The sequence below is a fragment of the Mastigoproctus giganteus genome, chromosome 5 (genome assembly GCF_048544385.1).
Source record: "Mastigoproctus giganteus isolate SK-2022 chromosome 5, ASM4854438v1, whole genome shotgun sequence".
Classification (NCBI taxonomy): domain Eukaryota; kingdom Metazoa; phylum Arthropoda; class Arachnida; order Uropygi; family Thelyphonidae; genus Mastigoproctus; species Mastigoproctus giganteus.
The window spans coordinates 28,687,645-28,705,131 of record NC_143579.1 but is presented as its reverse complement, the minus strand read 5'-3'; the positions used below and the strand labels follow the sequence as shown (position 1 = coordinate 28,705,131).

Genomic DNA, 17,487 nt, shown 5'->3' with positions numbered 1-17,487 from the left:
TTCATTTTCTGCCTACACCAAAGCTCGCAACAATTGTAAAGCTGTTATTAATCAGTCCAAACTAGAGTTTGAACAGGCTAAGAGTAGAAAACTTGCTTCTTACCCTAATGGTAGCCAAGCATTCTGGTCTCTCACCAAAGCTATTGGCCGCAACTTTTGCCCATCTCTGCTCCCACCTCTGTCCAAACCAGATGGCAAGGATAAAGCTGACCTGTTAGCATCCCATTTTTCTTTCAACTCATGTATTAATGATCTTGGTAAAACCCCTCCCACCATTCCCAACACACTCCATTCAATGCCTCCTGTGATCCTCCATCAAAAGGATGTCAGAAAGATTTTGACAAATCTTGATGCTAAGAAAGCTCCAGGTCCCGATGGTATTTCTCCACTTGTTCTCAAAACCTGTGCTCCTGAACGTACTCCTATTCTTTGCTGCCTTTTTTCACTTTCTTATTCCAAAGATGTTTTTCCTTCTGCTTGGAAATTTGCTCATATCCAGCGAGTTCCTAAAAAGGGTGACAAATCCCTCCCATCCAATTATCGTCCCATTGCAATTACTTCTACTCTTTCTAAAGTAATGGAGAAATTAATTAACCGCCAACTCTTAAACTACCTAGAAACCTTCCATCTGATCAATGATCACCAGTATGGATTCCGTCAGTGTCGGTCCATTGGTGATATTCTGGCTTATGTTACCCATTTATGGACTAATTCAATGGAAAGGTTCGGTGAAACACAAGTAGTTGCTCTTGACATCTCAAAGGCTTTTGATCGTGTTTGGCATAAAGGTCTTTTTAACAAGCTCCCATCTTATGGTTTGCCAACTGTTTTTTGTAACTGGTTATCCAGTTTTTTCTCTGATCGCTTACTGAGGGTGAAGGTAGATGGCTCTCTGTCTTCTAACTTCTCCACTAATGCCGGTATCCTCCAAGGTTCAGTTCTTTCCCCCAATCTTTTCCTCTTGTATTTTAATGACCTTCTTCCATTGACTGGAAATCCTATCCATAGTTTTCCCGATGATAGCACATTGCATTCAACTTTCCATTTTGAGAAACCTTGTCCTGCTCAATCAGCTTCAACTTCTCGAAAATCTGCTACCAATTCCTTAAATGTCAATCTTCAAGTAATTCTCCAGTGGGGCAAAGACAACTTAGTTGATTTCAACCCTTCTAAAACTCAATCTTGTCTTATATCTCGCAAAAAGGATTCTTCTGCCCCTATGCTTATCTTTGATGACACTGATTTCTAGGCAAAATGATATATCTCTTTTGGGGATTACCCTGACTTCTAATTTCTCTTGGCACAAGCACATTACAAATATTGCTTCCTCTGCATCTAAAAAACTTGGTTTTCTCTTTCGTTCTCGGCGTTACTTTTCTTCCAAACAGTTGCTCACTCTGTATAAATCGCAAATCCACCCTGCCATGGAATATTGTTCCCACATCTGGGGTGGTGCCCCCAAAACCTCTATCCGGCTTCTTGATTCCATTCAGAAGAGGACAGTTAGGTTAATTAATGATTCATCTCTAACAGAGTCTCTCCACTCACTGTCTCATAGACGCACTGTTTCTGCTGCATGCCTCTTCTACAGATACTTCCATGGGCACTGTTCTTCTGAATTGGCTTCTATAATTCCCACTCTCTCTCTTTCAAAACAGTCCGAACACATGCAGCCAACATCCATTTACTGTCCAACTTCAAACTCACAGAACCAACTTTTCATCTTCCTCGTTTATTCATTCAACTACTATTTTCTGGAACAACCTTCCTTCATACGTATTTCCTGAAAATTACAGTCTACAGAAGTTCAAGTGCAGTATCAACAAATATCTTCTTTCATCTTCTCAACCTCCAACCCAAGCACGGTACTAAGTACTATAGGTTCTAATACCTCTGGTGTTTGGGGTTTACATAAAAAAAAAACCAGATTCTTTTTACAAACAACGTAGGCCACACTGATAAAAATTTCTCCCCTAGAGTCGTGCAGATTCCCTCAAGCCTCGAGTTAATCCACAAGGCTTTCAAGCATATTATCCTGCTTATCGTGTCTGGATAGCAGTAATCCCAGAATTACATATCACTTGAGTAGCAATAAATCCAAGGTAACTGATAAAGGAAAAAAAAAAAAAGACCTAGATGTTTATTGTGCAAGCCCATTATATGTTCTCTGAGCAGTGCAGACAGGTGCTAGAAAAGCTCTTGAGATTTGGTCAATGATGATATTCAGGAACTCTGCCGGCAAGAACAATGAGGTGATTATCCGTAGTATAAAGATATGGTTAGGCCAAATCTTAAGTGCTTCATACAGGGTTGAAAATTCCATTTTAGGAAGCATGTAGATCTGCTGGTGAGGGTGTAGAGAAGAGAAATGAGATTAGCTGGAGGCACAAAAGGATATTCTTATCAAGGAAGACTGGAGTTCTGTAAAAAAAAAACAAAAAAACAGCATCTGGGAACTAGGCACCTGTGTGGTGACCTGATTGAAGAGTTTAAGGCTTGAAAAGGGTTAAGAACACTAAATGCTAACTGGACACACAGGGGATATATTTAAACTGAAAGAGAAGGGTGATTGCAAAGTAGATGTGCAGAAATTTGCTTTTAGTCAGAGTAAATGACTGGCAGAAGTGAGAAATTTGACACAGCCCCAGTGGTCAGGGGCAAGAGTGCAGTGGCACATGCTCTCTGAGCCCGTGACTGCTAAATACGATTAACGTTTGTATTGATGATTTATTGTAAACTCTACTGGCCTGGTGGTCATGCCAGAGTATAAACAGGAACATTTTTAATAAATATAAAAGATTGGACACATTATTAAACGGAATGTGTTTTAAAGTAAAAGTTTTTTATGCTTTCTTGCACATTTTACCAATACCAATACTAAGTATCGCCATGTGCTACATATTCTCATATGAGAGACCAGAAGTCCCATATTTACTATAAATTAAATATTGGTATTAAATAACAAAATAACAGCTCTCTTGGTGATGGCATTTGTTTAAAATAGTGCAGCACTAAGGCAATGATAGAGACAAAGCTCAACTGTGAAAATCAACTCCACTGCACTTTAGGCAGTTTAAATCCTGATGCCTACTTTCATATAATATAAATATAGTGTAATGATATCAATATAGTCTACACCTATGTGTGGACTTTGGCAGATTCCAGTTATTGAGCATTCTGGATGGTAAAATGCCAGATAACAAAGCTTTAACTGTAATTATGATATTCTGAAACACATTTTATAGATATTTCAACAGACTTTATTAATCATCAAATTTCACATATACTGCCAGTTTTGCTATAACGCACATTTTAGGAATGCAAATTTGCTCCAATGTGACTGACATATTAAGGAAACAATGCGAGTATAACGTGATTTTCGCATTGGCTCATGCGCGATTTTGTCTGCAAGTAACACTAGGTGAACACAAAACCCAGCACTAGGCTGAACGTAGCGAGCTGTGCAACAACACATACAACTTTACAAAGCTTAAAAAATGTCAAATGTGTGAGAGCAATATTTCACATTTACTGTAGTTGTACTGGTCAGAGACACACTGCTGTCTTTCGCTGTATTCACAAGCTACATGATATTGCAGGCCGATTCACGTTTTCAGGAGCTCACATTTTTCTGTTCGAACAGAAATTTCATGTGGCAGGATAGTGTGAGCAGAGGGAGCACATTTCTGCTAATGCAATCTAATTATAAACAGGTAGTAAACTTGACCTTACTGCATTTGGAATAATACCGATAGCTGGAATTCCGTGGGTTTTTAAGTTATTATGGTGAAATGCGTTTCCCCTTCCATAAAATCGTCAATCATATAAAAAACAAATTTTCAGAATCTTCTCATCACTCCTTTTTTTTAAGCTTCGTAAACTTGTCTCACTTGTTCAATTTGTGCGTCCCATGTTTGTCATTATTGATTGTTATTTACGGTTTTATATTTTTCCAATTAAAAAAAAAAATGTCAGTGAACAGAAATATTAATTAGTATGTATATATTACAGTGTTATATTTACTGTAATATTTATTTATTTATTTTATTTTTTTTTTTAGTGTTTTACTTACCAGACTGAAGTAAATATACTGACATTATTTTTGAGTGCTCTGCTCTCAGCAAAGTGGAGGAGAAATTGTTGAAGATAAACACAAGAAAGGCACCTGGGGTGGATGGGATCTATCCAGTTATATTAAAGGAGGCAGCAAAGGAGGTAAGCAAACCCTTAGCCATAATTATGAGAGCTTCCTTGGACTCAGGGGAGGTACCCATTGACTGGAGATGTGCAAATGTGACCCCAATTCACAAAGGGGGATCAAAGGCTGACACAAGTAATTATAGACCTGTGAGTTTAACTTCTGTTCCCGGAAAATTAATGGAGGCACTGGTGAAAGAAGCACTGCAGGATCATCTAGACAAGACTTCAGTTATAGCTAGGACACAGCATGGTTTTGTTAAAGGGAAGTCTTGCCTGACCAATTTGATTGGATACTATGATGCAGTCACAAAAGAACTGGATGCAGGGAATAACTTTGATATTATATACTTGGATCTTAGAAAGGCTTTTGATACTGTTGCACATGGAAGACTGCTGCACAAATTGGAGCAGTGTGGCATTGGAGGCAAGTTGCTGCTATGGATAAAGGGGTGGTTGAGGGGGAGAAGACAGAGAGTGGTAATCAATGGACACTGCTCATCGTGGACTAATGTTATTAGTGGAGTCCCTCAGGGTTCAGTATTGGGGCCTTTATTGTTTTCTGTATTTATAAATGATATTGATGATAGTATATATGGCTTAATGTCCAAGTTTGCAGACGATACAAAGGTTGGCAGGGTTGTCAAGGACACTACTGACACTATGCTGCTGCAACAGGATTTGGAAAGGTTGAGCAGATGGGCTTCGAGGTGGCAAATGAAGTTTAACATTGACAAATGTAAAGTACTACATATGGGAAACAGCAACCCCAGAGCAACGTATCAACTCTGTGGTACTACACTGACAGTGGTAGAGAATGAAAGGGACCTGGGGGTGGTGGTGCAGGCAGATATGAAGTTCTCTGAGCAGTGCAGACGAGCTGCAAGAGTAGCTCATGGTGTATTGTCAATGATATATAGAAATTTTTCTAGCAGGGATAAGGAGGTGATTATTCCCTTGTATAAGGCAATGGTCAGGCCACACCTAGAGTACTGTATACAGGCCTGGAGGCCTCATTTCAGGAAGGATGTAGAGCTGCTGGAACGAGTACAGAGAAGGGCAACTAGATTGGTGAATGGGACAAAGGGGTTCTCTTACGAAGAAAGGCTTAAGTTTTGCAAATTACAGTGTCTGGAAACTAGGCACCAGCGGGGTGATCTGATAGAGGTGTACAAAGCCTTGAATGGTTTGAGCATGCTCAATGCTGATGGGATTCTTCCTCTAGCTCAGAAAAATCACCTGAGAGGGCATAAATTCAAATTGAGGAAAGACAGATGTAGGATAGATGTGCGGAAATTTGCCTTTAGCCAGCGGGTGGTTGGTGGGTGGAACAGACTTCCATCCCTTGTCGTGGAAGTTGATAGCCTAAATAAGTTTAAGGCTCAGCTGGACAGGTATTTCGAACGAACAGAGGGGTGAAGTGGAAGTGGTTATTTTTATTTATTTATGTTACTTTTTTTTTTTTTTTTTTTTTTTTTTTTGGCTGATGCTGCATAAGCTTGCTTTCTTGCATCAAATGCCTCTACTAATGCTAATGCTAATGCTAATGCTCTATCCCTATTTTTTCCCATAAGCTCTGTTGTTTTTAATGCGTGAAATACCATAACACAGAGATTTTTAGAATCACATGTACTGTGTTATAGAACAACTGACTGTATAAAATTTCAGAATGGTAACACTGCTACATAGCTAAACTGAAAGAAGCAGCTAAGGAGGTCACAAAATACTAGATCTTCAGCTGAGTCTCAAGCTGCCTTCATCATTATAGATATAATTATGAAGAAAGCTTCAGACTCAGCTGAAATTCTAGAGTTGGAAATGTGCAAAATGAAGTGTCCTAGAAATAAATGCATTGGAAACAAAAGAGTCCTCAATTGAAATCGATGCCAAATACATGTATTTGGCAAATACATTGCCAGAGGTGAAGTAAACTCTGGCAGTGAGCTAGATGATTTTGTAATAACTGAGAGGAAAGTGGAGGAGAAATTGTTGAGAATAAACATAAAAAAAGGCACCCGGGATGGATGGATCTATCCAGTTATATTAAAGGAGGCAGCAAAGAAAGTAAGCAAACCCTTAGCCATAATTATGAGAGCTTCTTTGGACTCAGGGGAGGTACCCATAGACTGAAGATGTGCAAATGTGACCCCAACAAAAGAGGATCAAAGGCTGACACAAGTAATTATAGACCTGTGAGTTTAACTTCTGTTCCAGGAAAATTAATGGACGCACTGGTTAAAGAAGCACTGCAGGATCATATAGATAAGACTTCAGTTAATGTTCGGACACAGCATGGTTTTGTTAAGGGAAAGTCTTGCCTGACCAATTTGATTGGATACTTTTATGGAGTCACAAAAGAATAGGATGCAGGGAATAACTTTGATATTATATATTTGAATCTTAGAAAGGCTTTTGATACTGTTGCACATGGAAGACTGCTGCACAAATTGGAGCAGTGTGGCACTGGAGGCAAATTGCTGCTATGGATAAAGGGATGGTTGAGGAGGAGAAGACAGAGAGTTGTAATCAATGGACACTGCTCATCGTGGACTAATGTTATTAGTGGAGTCCCTCAGGGTTCAGTGTGGGGTCCATTGTTGTTTTCTGTATTTATAAATGATATTGATGATGGTATATATCAAGCTTAATGTCCAAGTTTTCAGATGATACAAAGGTTGGCAGGGTTGTTAAGGACACTACTGACAGTATGCTGCTGCAACAGGATCTGGAAAGGTTGAGCAGATGGGCTGAGAGGTGGCAAATGGAGTTTAACATTGACAAATGAAAAGTACTACATATGGGAAACAGTAATCCCAGATTAACGTAACAACTCTGTGGTACTACACTGACAGTGGTAGAGAATGAAAAGGACTTGGGGTAATTGTGCAGGCAGATGTGAAGTTTTCTGAGAAGTGCAGATGGGCTGCAAGAGTAGCTCATGGTGTCTTGTCAATGATATACAGGAATTTTTCTAGCAGGGATAAGGAGGTGATTATTCCCTTGTATAAGGCAATGGTCAGGCCACACTTTGAGTACTGTATACAGGTCTGGAGGCCTCATTTCAAGAAGGATGTAGAGCTGCTGGAACGAGTACAGCGAAGGGCAACAAGGTTAGTGAATGGAACAAAGGGTTGCTCTTATGAAGAAAGGCTTAAGTTTTGCAAATTACAGTGTCTGGAGACTAGGCACCGGCGAGGTAATCTGATTGAGGTGTATAAAGCCTTGAATGGTTTGAGCATGCTCAATGCTGATGGGATTCTTCCTCTTGCTCAGAATAATCACCTGAGAGGGCATAAATTCAAATTGAAGAAAGACAGGTGTAGGACAGATGTGCGGAAATTTGCCTTTAGCCAGCAGGTAATTGGTTGGTGGAACAGACTTCCATCACTTGTTGTGGAAGTTGATAGCCTAAATAAATTTAAGGCTCAGCTGGACAGGTATTTCAAACGAACAGAGGGGTGAAATGGGAGTGGGGTTTTTTTTTTTTTTTTTTTTGGTTGATGCTGCATAAGCTTGCTTTTTGCATCATATGCCTCTACTAATGCTAATGCTAAGATATTATTCATTTTTTATTACTAATTTTTTAAGAAATGTTCACTTTTCATTAATCTCTCTACTATGGATGCCCATAATTATTCAAAAAGTGAATTTTAAAACTATTTTGAATAAGAAATGGTGAATCACAGCCAACCATTTCTTATTCAAAATTCAAAATGTCCAAGCCATGAAGGCTTGGACATTTGCCCAAAGTCCACACATTGAACAAACAAAAAATTATATATTCAACAGTATTTATAACAGTATTATGCAGATATAAGAAAATTTAAGCATACTTAAAAAAACGTCTATACATATATTTAACAAATAATGTCATTGAATATAAAATAGCTGAAACTGTCAACTGACCTTTTCTAGTTCTAAAGAGTCTTGCAAATATACAGGCATATACACTTGGGAAAGATTTATATAAAGTCGAGTTGCCATATACAAGATGGCAATCTAAAAATAATAAAAAATAAATAATAAAATAATAATCTAAAAAAAAAAATAATACCATACTACATGAATATAATTTGGCAAGTATGACACTACTCTTGCACAATTCACAGGTTTACTATAACTATTATGGTATTCATGGATAATTTAAACTTCTTAAGAGCAAATTGGAATAATGGCATTCAATATAATGCTACTGATCCCTCCTGAGAATTTTAACAATCTTTGAGCTACACGGAGCACATGTAATATTAGCTGTAATACAAATTCTTTTGATATCTTAGCTTTTATTAATGTTCAAAGAGGGTTAGTTAGATTCACTTACCAGATATAATTGTAGGTCAGTGTTTTTCTTTCTCCCAAAGGAAAGCAAATCTCTTGTAGGGGCATGATATAATTAAAACTCTTTTTGTAAGAAAGTTAATTACTGAGAGATAACAAAAGTTCATAAAGTCACTATGCTTCTATATAAAGCTCAAATTGCAAACCTTCAAGTGTTATGTAGAATGCTTAGTGTAAAACATCCCTACAATTATTAACAATCAGGGTATTATCTGTTCCCTTGCTGATAATTCAACTAAATATTAATGTGACTCAGATGGAGAAACTTGAAATTAACAGCATAAATTGTAGACTCTAGTCCTTTCAGTTTATCTGCAGTTTAAATACCGCATACATTTAATTATCTCAATTTTCTGGGATTAACTGGGGGTCTTTATGGCCTGCAGAAGTCTTAAGTCAGATAACAAAATGAAATATGTTGAATCCATTGCAGGGGTTGTTTGTTCAGACAAGTCCCTTGAATTTCTCATTTCACCTTTCCTTTCTGCCCACTACTGTGGCTCATTTCAATAATCCTTCAGTTTTACTACTGTACAGTTAATATTAATATTCTTCTCCAAGTTTTCTTTTTGTTTACATCCATGTGCATCCATTATGCAAAAAAGGTTGTTCTTTCTATTAAACAAAACCTTTCAATTCATCAATAAATATGAAAATGGTGCTGAAGTGCACAAGACACTGCTCTTGCTGATAAGATGGTGTTTCAAAATTTGTGTAGTACTTTTTGTAAGAAGGAGAACCAAAGGAAAAAGGAAACTTCTTTGTTTCCTTTTTCAAAAAAAAATTATGTTCATATTAAATATCAATGTATATGAACATAAATATATATATTTTCACATTTCAGTTTTTCTTTCATTTTGTGGATGATATGGAGTTCAATTATCTGAGCAAATTTACTTCCTGGCCACCATAGATAAGTGGAAATCTCTGAACTTATTTTTATACAATTATGACCTAATGTCATCACAAAGCCAATAATTTGATTTCATCTTTTATCAAATGTTCCATATTTGTTCCTTTACACCTTATCTATCATTTATACACTCCTGTATGTTTCCTTTCATATTTTTCTTTTGTATCCTTTAATTTTTTTGTCTTCTATGTTTTTTTAAAATATATTTTATGCATAGTAACGAATGGGCCTGGAGTACTGGGGTCCATAGTTTAATATACACTTAAGTTAGTTATAAACCAGTTATACAAATATATTAACAAAAATCAGTAGCTTTCAGGACGCATGTCCCTTTGTCAACTGACAAATTAAATACAAATTTAAATACAATACAACGAGCTGAGTGAGGCACGTTAATCATGCGTCATTGTTGTTGCACGGACGTGTGCCGCTTTCTATGCCACTGATCATCCAGCAATAAAACGGTTGTCTCCAGGATGGGATGTAGACGTATGCCTTTCTGGCGATTTAATGCCTTTGGATTGCTTACTATGTTGAGTGACTCTAGCCATAGGTGGTGGCGAGAGTGCTGTGAGTGGTCTACTATTTCAAAGTCGCGTTTGTGGTTAAGATCGTGGTTGGTGGCCCAGAAATGTTCCGCGACCGCGGACTGGTCAGTTTCGGCAAGCTGGATTGCTCTGTCGTGTTCCGTGAGGCGATCCTGGAGACGCCTTGATGTTTCTCCTATGTAGCAACTGTTACAGTCTCTACAGGTGATGCGATATACCACATTGCTGCGCAAGACAGGTGTGACAGGGGTCTTCACGCTGGAGACAAGTGAACGTAGGTTCCTGCAGGGTAATTGCACACATTTGATGTTGTAACTTCTAAGGACCTTCGAGATCCATCCTGACACACCTGGATAATAGGGAATGTAGGTGGATGATATACTGACTTGGTTCGGTGGTCTTGGGTTGGATGTGAGTTCTTCTGCCTGTAATAGGCATCTGCTTAGTACATGGGATGGATAACCACATTTGGTTAGGTCCGCCTTCACATGGGAGATCTCGTTACGCCTAATTGTGTCGGTGCTGGAATGGCTCCAAGCCCTGGAGAATAGGGTGCGGGCAGTGCTATTGAGATGGCTTGGTGCGTGGCCGGACCTGTAGTTAGTGAATTGACCGCACCACATGGGTTTGCGGTATACTGAGGTCTCTAGATGTGGGCCTACGCGATGCACTTCGACGTCCAGGAACGGGAGCGTACCGTTCACCGCTGATTCTATGGTAAACTTGATGAAATTAGATAGGGAGTTGAGGTATTCCAGCAGTGCAGTTTCAGAACCACGTGGTATTACAGTAAAAATATCGTCAACGTATCTACACCATGTTGTAATAGGTCTAGGTGGGTTCTGGTGTATCTGCTCCTCCAGATCTTCCATGGCGATGTTAGCTACTACGGAACTGACAGGGGCACCCATAGCAGTGCCATGTACCTGCTGGTAGAGTGAATCCTCAAAAGTGAAGATGCTGCTTGATAAGCATAGGTTGAGGGCGGTACAGATTTTTGTCAACTGACAAGTTTAATTTGTCAGTTGACAAAGGGACACGCGTCCCGAAAGCTACTGATTTTTGTTAATATATTTGTATAACTGGTTTATAACTAACTTAAGTGTATATTTTATGCATGTTTGCTAATTCAATGGCATTTACAGGGAATTGCATATAACATTTTTACTTCATTAATTTTGCATCTAATTTGCTTTCTCTTTCATTTTGATCTGTTTCCTGGTAGCTAGACAATGCTAGTACAATCTAGGGCAGCAATTTCTTTTGTGATCAGTTTAGTAAGCATAATTAGTTTTATTTCTGAAATTATTTCATTTTAATTCAATGTTGGAAAGGTTTTCTGACATTCTTATTATGTCAGCAGTTGTTAATTTAGCCACTACTGCAGATTTAATAGCTATACTCCTAGATGAGTACAGTTATCAAATTTAATAATTGTACTCTTCGATGGGTCTGTATTTTCAACATTCTCTATAATTCTAACACAATGATTACAGCAGTGCTTTCTCCAGAAATTTTCCAATTGGATATTTCATTAGTAACAGCACTCTGTGAACAATTATTCAATAATTTCCCATTATATTTTCCATGGTCTCACACTACAGGTGCTTCTAGTTCTCACTGTATTAGTATTATAACCACTCTTAACAGGTCCTGTTCCTCCCCAAACTGTTTTCCAAGTTTCTGTATGTTCTAATATGGATTGTAATGCAAGGATCAAATGTATCTCTGATTTTAGCTATCATAAAATTATTGGTCTAAGTATCTCACCCCAACCAACAGTTTTTTTTAAATATCTAAGAATGCCTCAACAGCAACAGCAAATATTCTTGCACCTCTTCTATTCAAGTCAATGCATTTTTATAAACCTAGACCTTCTTTCTAAAAGATTTAGTCTTTTAAAGACTCGATTAGAAGTTGGATACTAATTTACTTAATCGAAAACACTGAAATAAAACTCTTAAAAAAGGTGTTATTACACATTTAAATAGTTAAATAGTTAATAAAAAAAATAGTTAATTTTTAAATAGCAAAATAAATAACTTAATCAGTTACAAACACTTTTACCTCAGTTGATTTCCAGTCATATCTCTCTCTCTCTCTCTCTCTCTCTCTCTCCTGAAAAATGAATCTCAAAAATTATCCCAAAATAGAACCCAAATTTTCTACAAAAAATTCAACTCTTTATATGAAATCTTAAGTCAGTCACTATCATCTCATCTTGTAAACAGAATCCCAAAGAGGGTTCAAAAATGGGATCAGCAAAGAGAAAATTAATTTCATATACGGAATGTTGTGTTTCAGAAATAAACTGTTCTGTTAATTTCGGTAAAGTACAGTTTTTTCCTATAATATTAAGAATTATCATAATATCACTCCTTTTGCAAGATCTGATCCACAAAAACAATCTGTTCAAAACCAAAACAAGAAAAGCAAACACAAAATCAGACTGCCTCCATTGCACTTCAAAAATTGGGGTGCTGCAATTTTTTCAAAACTTCATCACTTCACTGAACTCTTTTCCACTCCTCGAGGGGGCAGTATCTCTAACATGGCATGAAACTTGATGTGCATTCATTTTCATGAGACATGTTTATTTAGCTCTTCCGTGGAAGTCCTACTGATGCGTTGTTATGTATACAATATGCATACCGACAATAGCTCCTGTATGATACTCAAACCTTAAAAGTAATTGTTTGGCATAGCAGACTGTGTTCCATTCACATATGTTGTTCTATGTTTGTTATTTGGTTTTTAGGAGCATTAGCAACTAAAGCCATATTGCTCCGGGATATGCGGTAGTCATTCCCTGACCTTTCCGCATCCTCCGTATTTGGTGGTCACGGGCTTGAACACCAGTCTAATCAAGAAGCGTGTGCTACGCACTGTTGCTCCTGCCCACCTGGCTACGGAGACGCCATGTTGTTCTAGACAGAGGTCGTTGGAATGTTGAGAGGCCTAAAAAAACTATTAAATGCTAAATCCTGCTCTGTGGCATCCACAACCTTACCATTCTTGAATTCACTGAGCTCATTTCCATGTGGCATGTTGATTGTAAATGGCACCGCTACCTTCTAAAGCAGTGTTCCATAACCTTTTTCTCTTCACGGCACACTAAGTTATCCATGACACAACATGGCACATCAAAATGTTAATCACCCAGAAAGCACAGTTTATGGGAATGCTAATATAAATATGCTATAAGTCACAATAGAATCGATTATTATTGTTCCAACAATCCAAGAGAAATTGGCTCAGGCATATATTAACATTTTATTAACTATCGGTGTAGATACACCATAGTTTACCCATAAATTTGAACTATGTATGTAGTATAAAAGGCATCGTTTTAATTGTATCTCATATTGTGGGTGCCTTCAAAACGAGATAGCAGGTACTGCACTACTTCAAATAAATAATGCTTCTCTAGTAGAGAAGACTACTGTTATTTATTTTCAGTGGATACCACTACCCAGATGATCGTTTCGAAGCTAGTTGGCTTCGTCATCAGTGAATGGGCAAGTACCCTGGTAATGCAACATGCCATCACAGTTGCGAAGTTATTTCCACAATATGAGAGATGCCAAATGGTGTATAAATAATAATGTATTAGAAGATGAAATGCACAGGGGCATAATTTCTTATGGGTTTAGGTAATTAACTATATAATATTAGTGTAGATACACCATAGTTTACCCATAAATTTGAACTACGTATGTAGTGTAAACTGGGTACCTGCCCGCTCACTGATGACAAAGCCACCTAGCTTTGAAACGATCGTCTGGATGGTGGTATCCACTGAAAAAAAAAATAACAGTAGTCTTCTGTACTAGAGAAGCGTTATTTATTTGAAGTAGTGCAATACCAGCTATCTCGTTGTGAAGGCACCCACAATATGAGCTATATGAGATACAATTAAAACGATGCCTTTTACACTACATACATAGTTCAAATTTATGGGTAAACTATGGTGTATCTACACCGATATTATAAAGTTAATTACCTAAACCCATAAGAAATTATGCCCCTGTGCATTTCGTCTTCTAATACATTAACATTTTATGAACCCTAAATCACTGTACAAAAGCAAAGCCAAAAAAAAAAAAAAATTCTATTAGTATTAAACCAAATAACTACATGTACCTTTAATGTGATACTTGTGCCTGCTTTGCTGAACACAGACGGCCGATGCGTGGCAGATTCGTTGACAATGCAAGCCTCATTTCTCCATCAGGGGATCCGAGTCTCTCCCTGTTTGATGTTTTAATTTCAGTCAAGGTTGAAAAGCCCAGTTCACATAAACATGTAGCCGAAAATGGTAATAACACATTAATTGCCATCTCGGAGCTAGCTGGGTATTCTTTCCTTATTGACAACCAAAATGTGTCCAACTGCACTTCATGATGTTTTAATCACAATATTCTGTCTGCCTTCAGTTCTGTTAGTTCCTCTTGTTCATTCATCAGAAGAGATTTTGCATCTACAACAAATGAATCGTGAACCCAGTCGGAATCTTCAACGCTCTCTCCAAAATAATCCTTGAACTTCTGCAAGTTATCTAAATATTCTTTAATGAAGTCTATCACTACTTTATTACTAGCAGCAAGTGACCATACAGGTCGGAACATCTCAAACAACCCATTTTCTAGGCATTGTATCCACAAATCCACCTTATTCTGAAAGCCTTGAATCTTATCCATACTCATAAAAAGATTTTTGTTCTTGCCTTGCATTTTTCGGTTCAGCTCATTCAAATGAACAAAAATATCAGAAAGATATGCTAACTTAGTCACCCATTCATCATCTGCAAATAATGTAACTCTGCATACTCACGCTCCTCAACTGTTAAAAATGTCTGTACCTCCTGCTTAAGCTCAAAAAGGCACGTTAACACTTTACCATACTTCTGTATGTAGCAGGAGTGTGGTGTGTTCAGATCCCGTTTCCTGACACAAAACAGAAAAAAGTCAAAAATTGTGGGGCCGCGATTTGATGAAGTTAACAACTTTTACTACTTTGTCCAGCACAACTTTCAGAGCAGATGGTAAAGACTTGGCAACAATGGCTTCACAGTGAATAAGACAATGGTCACATCATATGTCAGAATTCACTTCACGCACTTTAGCTACAAATCCTTTAACTCGACCTGTCATGAAGCAGCTCTGTCTGTGCAAACACTAACACAATCCTTCCAATTTAATTCATTTTGGAGCATATATTCATTAGTAACATGAAATATTTCTTCATCGGTGGCTCGCTCTGGTAGTGTTTTGCAAAAAAAGAAATTTGTTGCAATTGCATCTCCATCGATGAACTGAATGTTGGCAAGAAGTTGAGCGTGACTGTTAACATCTAGGCACTCGTCAATTTGAAGCGACAACCTCCGACTTCCCTTGATTTTCTCCTTCATAATGTTTTCGATGTCCCTGGGCATATCACTGACTCGGCGACTGATTGTGTCAGCTGAGAGCGGAATTTTTGAAATTTCATCAGCAGCTTCTGGGCCCAGGTCTATTTTCACCATCTCTTTACAAGCTGGCATCAACAAAGTTTCGGCTATTGTGTGTGGCTTTTTGGCCTTTACAATAAGTTTGGCTACTTTATAGCTAGCTTCCTGTACTTTTTCCAAAACATGTACCAATGAAGTCATGAACGTTGCCTGTTTTTTGTTTTGTTGCAACAACCATCGAAAAGAATTGATATCTTTGCATGCCAGAGAAGAATGTTTTGTTGAGAAATGTCATTTCAGTTTACTGGGAATCAGTAAACTGAAACGTTCTCAATTGTCAATTTCTAATAATAATATGTAATTTCTAATCATAATACATATAGTATTATTTATAGGTATATGGCTTCAGCAAAGTTCGCAGCATACCTGTCATCTTGTGGCGGCACACCGGTTGCGGAACACTGTTCTAAAGCCTCATATCATGCTTTATTTTATGGTGCATCAGCATCTTAGACCATATTGTACCCAGTATATTATTTAATTATGTATTCATAGGTCAATTTTCAAGTTGTATGAGTTTAAAAATCTGAAATAACTCATGGGGAAATACTATTCCCTCTGCCTAAGATAAGCTAACTAAAGCCTACACTTAAGAGCACTTTAAGAATTCCTTTAAGAATTAGGAATGAAGTCCTCTCAAAGTGGCAAAACCATTTTGTTGCATGAATTCCATAGTATATGGGATTCATGCAACAAACTTATTAGACCACACTAATTTTCAATTAACTGATTCATATTTATACAAAATTTGTAGCAAACTAATAAATGGCATTAAATATTAAATATTTTACCTTATAAAACAGTGGTTGTTTAAACCATTCTTTCCAAGTCAAATGAGGGCTGTTACTGTAAGTGCTACACATATTAATACTTAGACTTTGTTCAGCAGACAATTCGTTATGTTCTTTCACCAAAACATGGAAGACGACTGAAAGTATAATGCCAAGGCCCAAAACACTTATGACAATATACTGCAAGAAAAAAATAAATCAAAATAAATAAAATTATTTAAAATATGCAAATTTATTAAAACTGCACAAGCCTGAAATTACTCTGGGTCTGATATATGTGTTGAAAGGCACAGAGACATTCAGGTATAACTCTCTGGAAAAAGGACACTTCACTACATGGTCAGGATGTAAAAATATAATTTAATGTAATAAAATAGATAACTGCTCTCATGACTTACACTTATTAAATTGCATGCATTCAGAATTTTGAAATATCCAGGACAAACAAACACTTTGGGAAATTTTGAAAAATACACAATAGACACCATGGCTCACTTTTCTTGGCCTTCTTGTAGCTTTAAATTTCATTAAGAACAAAATATCTTACATTACAGACTTATTTCTTCCGGAGAACAAAAACTGAGGTAAGTTTTGTGTCCCAGAAGTGATAGTGCGAAAAGTTTTCTGGTTCATGACCATGCAGGGCTGATCTCAGTTGTGAAGTCAGCTCTGCATGATCATAATTGAGACTAGTTTTGTGGGAGATGCGCTGGAACAGAGAACAGCATGTAAGCTTCATTTAGAATTTCATAACTTCAGTGATGATGGTATAGTGAAATTCTCTATATACCAATGAGCAGATGAATTTGATATCTCATCATTTTACATGTTTTTTGATGTCCACAATGACTGCTCAGGCCTCAGATTATCTAGTCTACAGACTAATGGACAGTACTATTAAATATAGTAAAGCTTATTTCATGAATGTTATACTACTAGATGATACTTAGATATATTAACAAAGGTAGTAGTTTTTTCTATGGGTCAAACCACTTTGTTGCAATAAGAAAGCATTAGCAAAGAAACCAGCAACGTTACTGGTTTGCAACGTCTATACACTGGATCAAATGAGGCAAAAAGTGTTCAGGAAGTGGTTATCAGCTTTGTATGAATACCCCATTTTCACCCAATATTTTTCAAGATATGACCCCCATTTGCAACAAATACTAAGATTAGACCACCTTAATGAGC

General features: G+C 37.3%; 1 protein-coding gene across 1 annotated transcript in view; it reads right to left on the bottom strand.

Annotated features, from left to right (window-relative positions):
* LOC150085270 (major facilitator superfamily domain-containing protein 12-like) overlaps positions 1-17,487 on the bottom strand; it is a 78,986-nt gene that overhangs the window by 39,861 nt on the left and 21,638 nt on the right. The window contains exons 4-5 of the mRNA XM_090374507.1: positions 16,297-16,476; positions 8,104-8,196 (exon numbers count right to left, since the gene is read on the bottom strand). Of these exons, the coding sequence (XP_090230633.1) occupies positions 8,104-8,196; positions 16,297-16,476 (273 nt within the window). The remainder of the gene's footprint in view (positions 1-8,103; positions 8,197-16,296; positions 16,477-17,487) is intronic.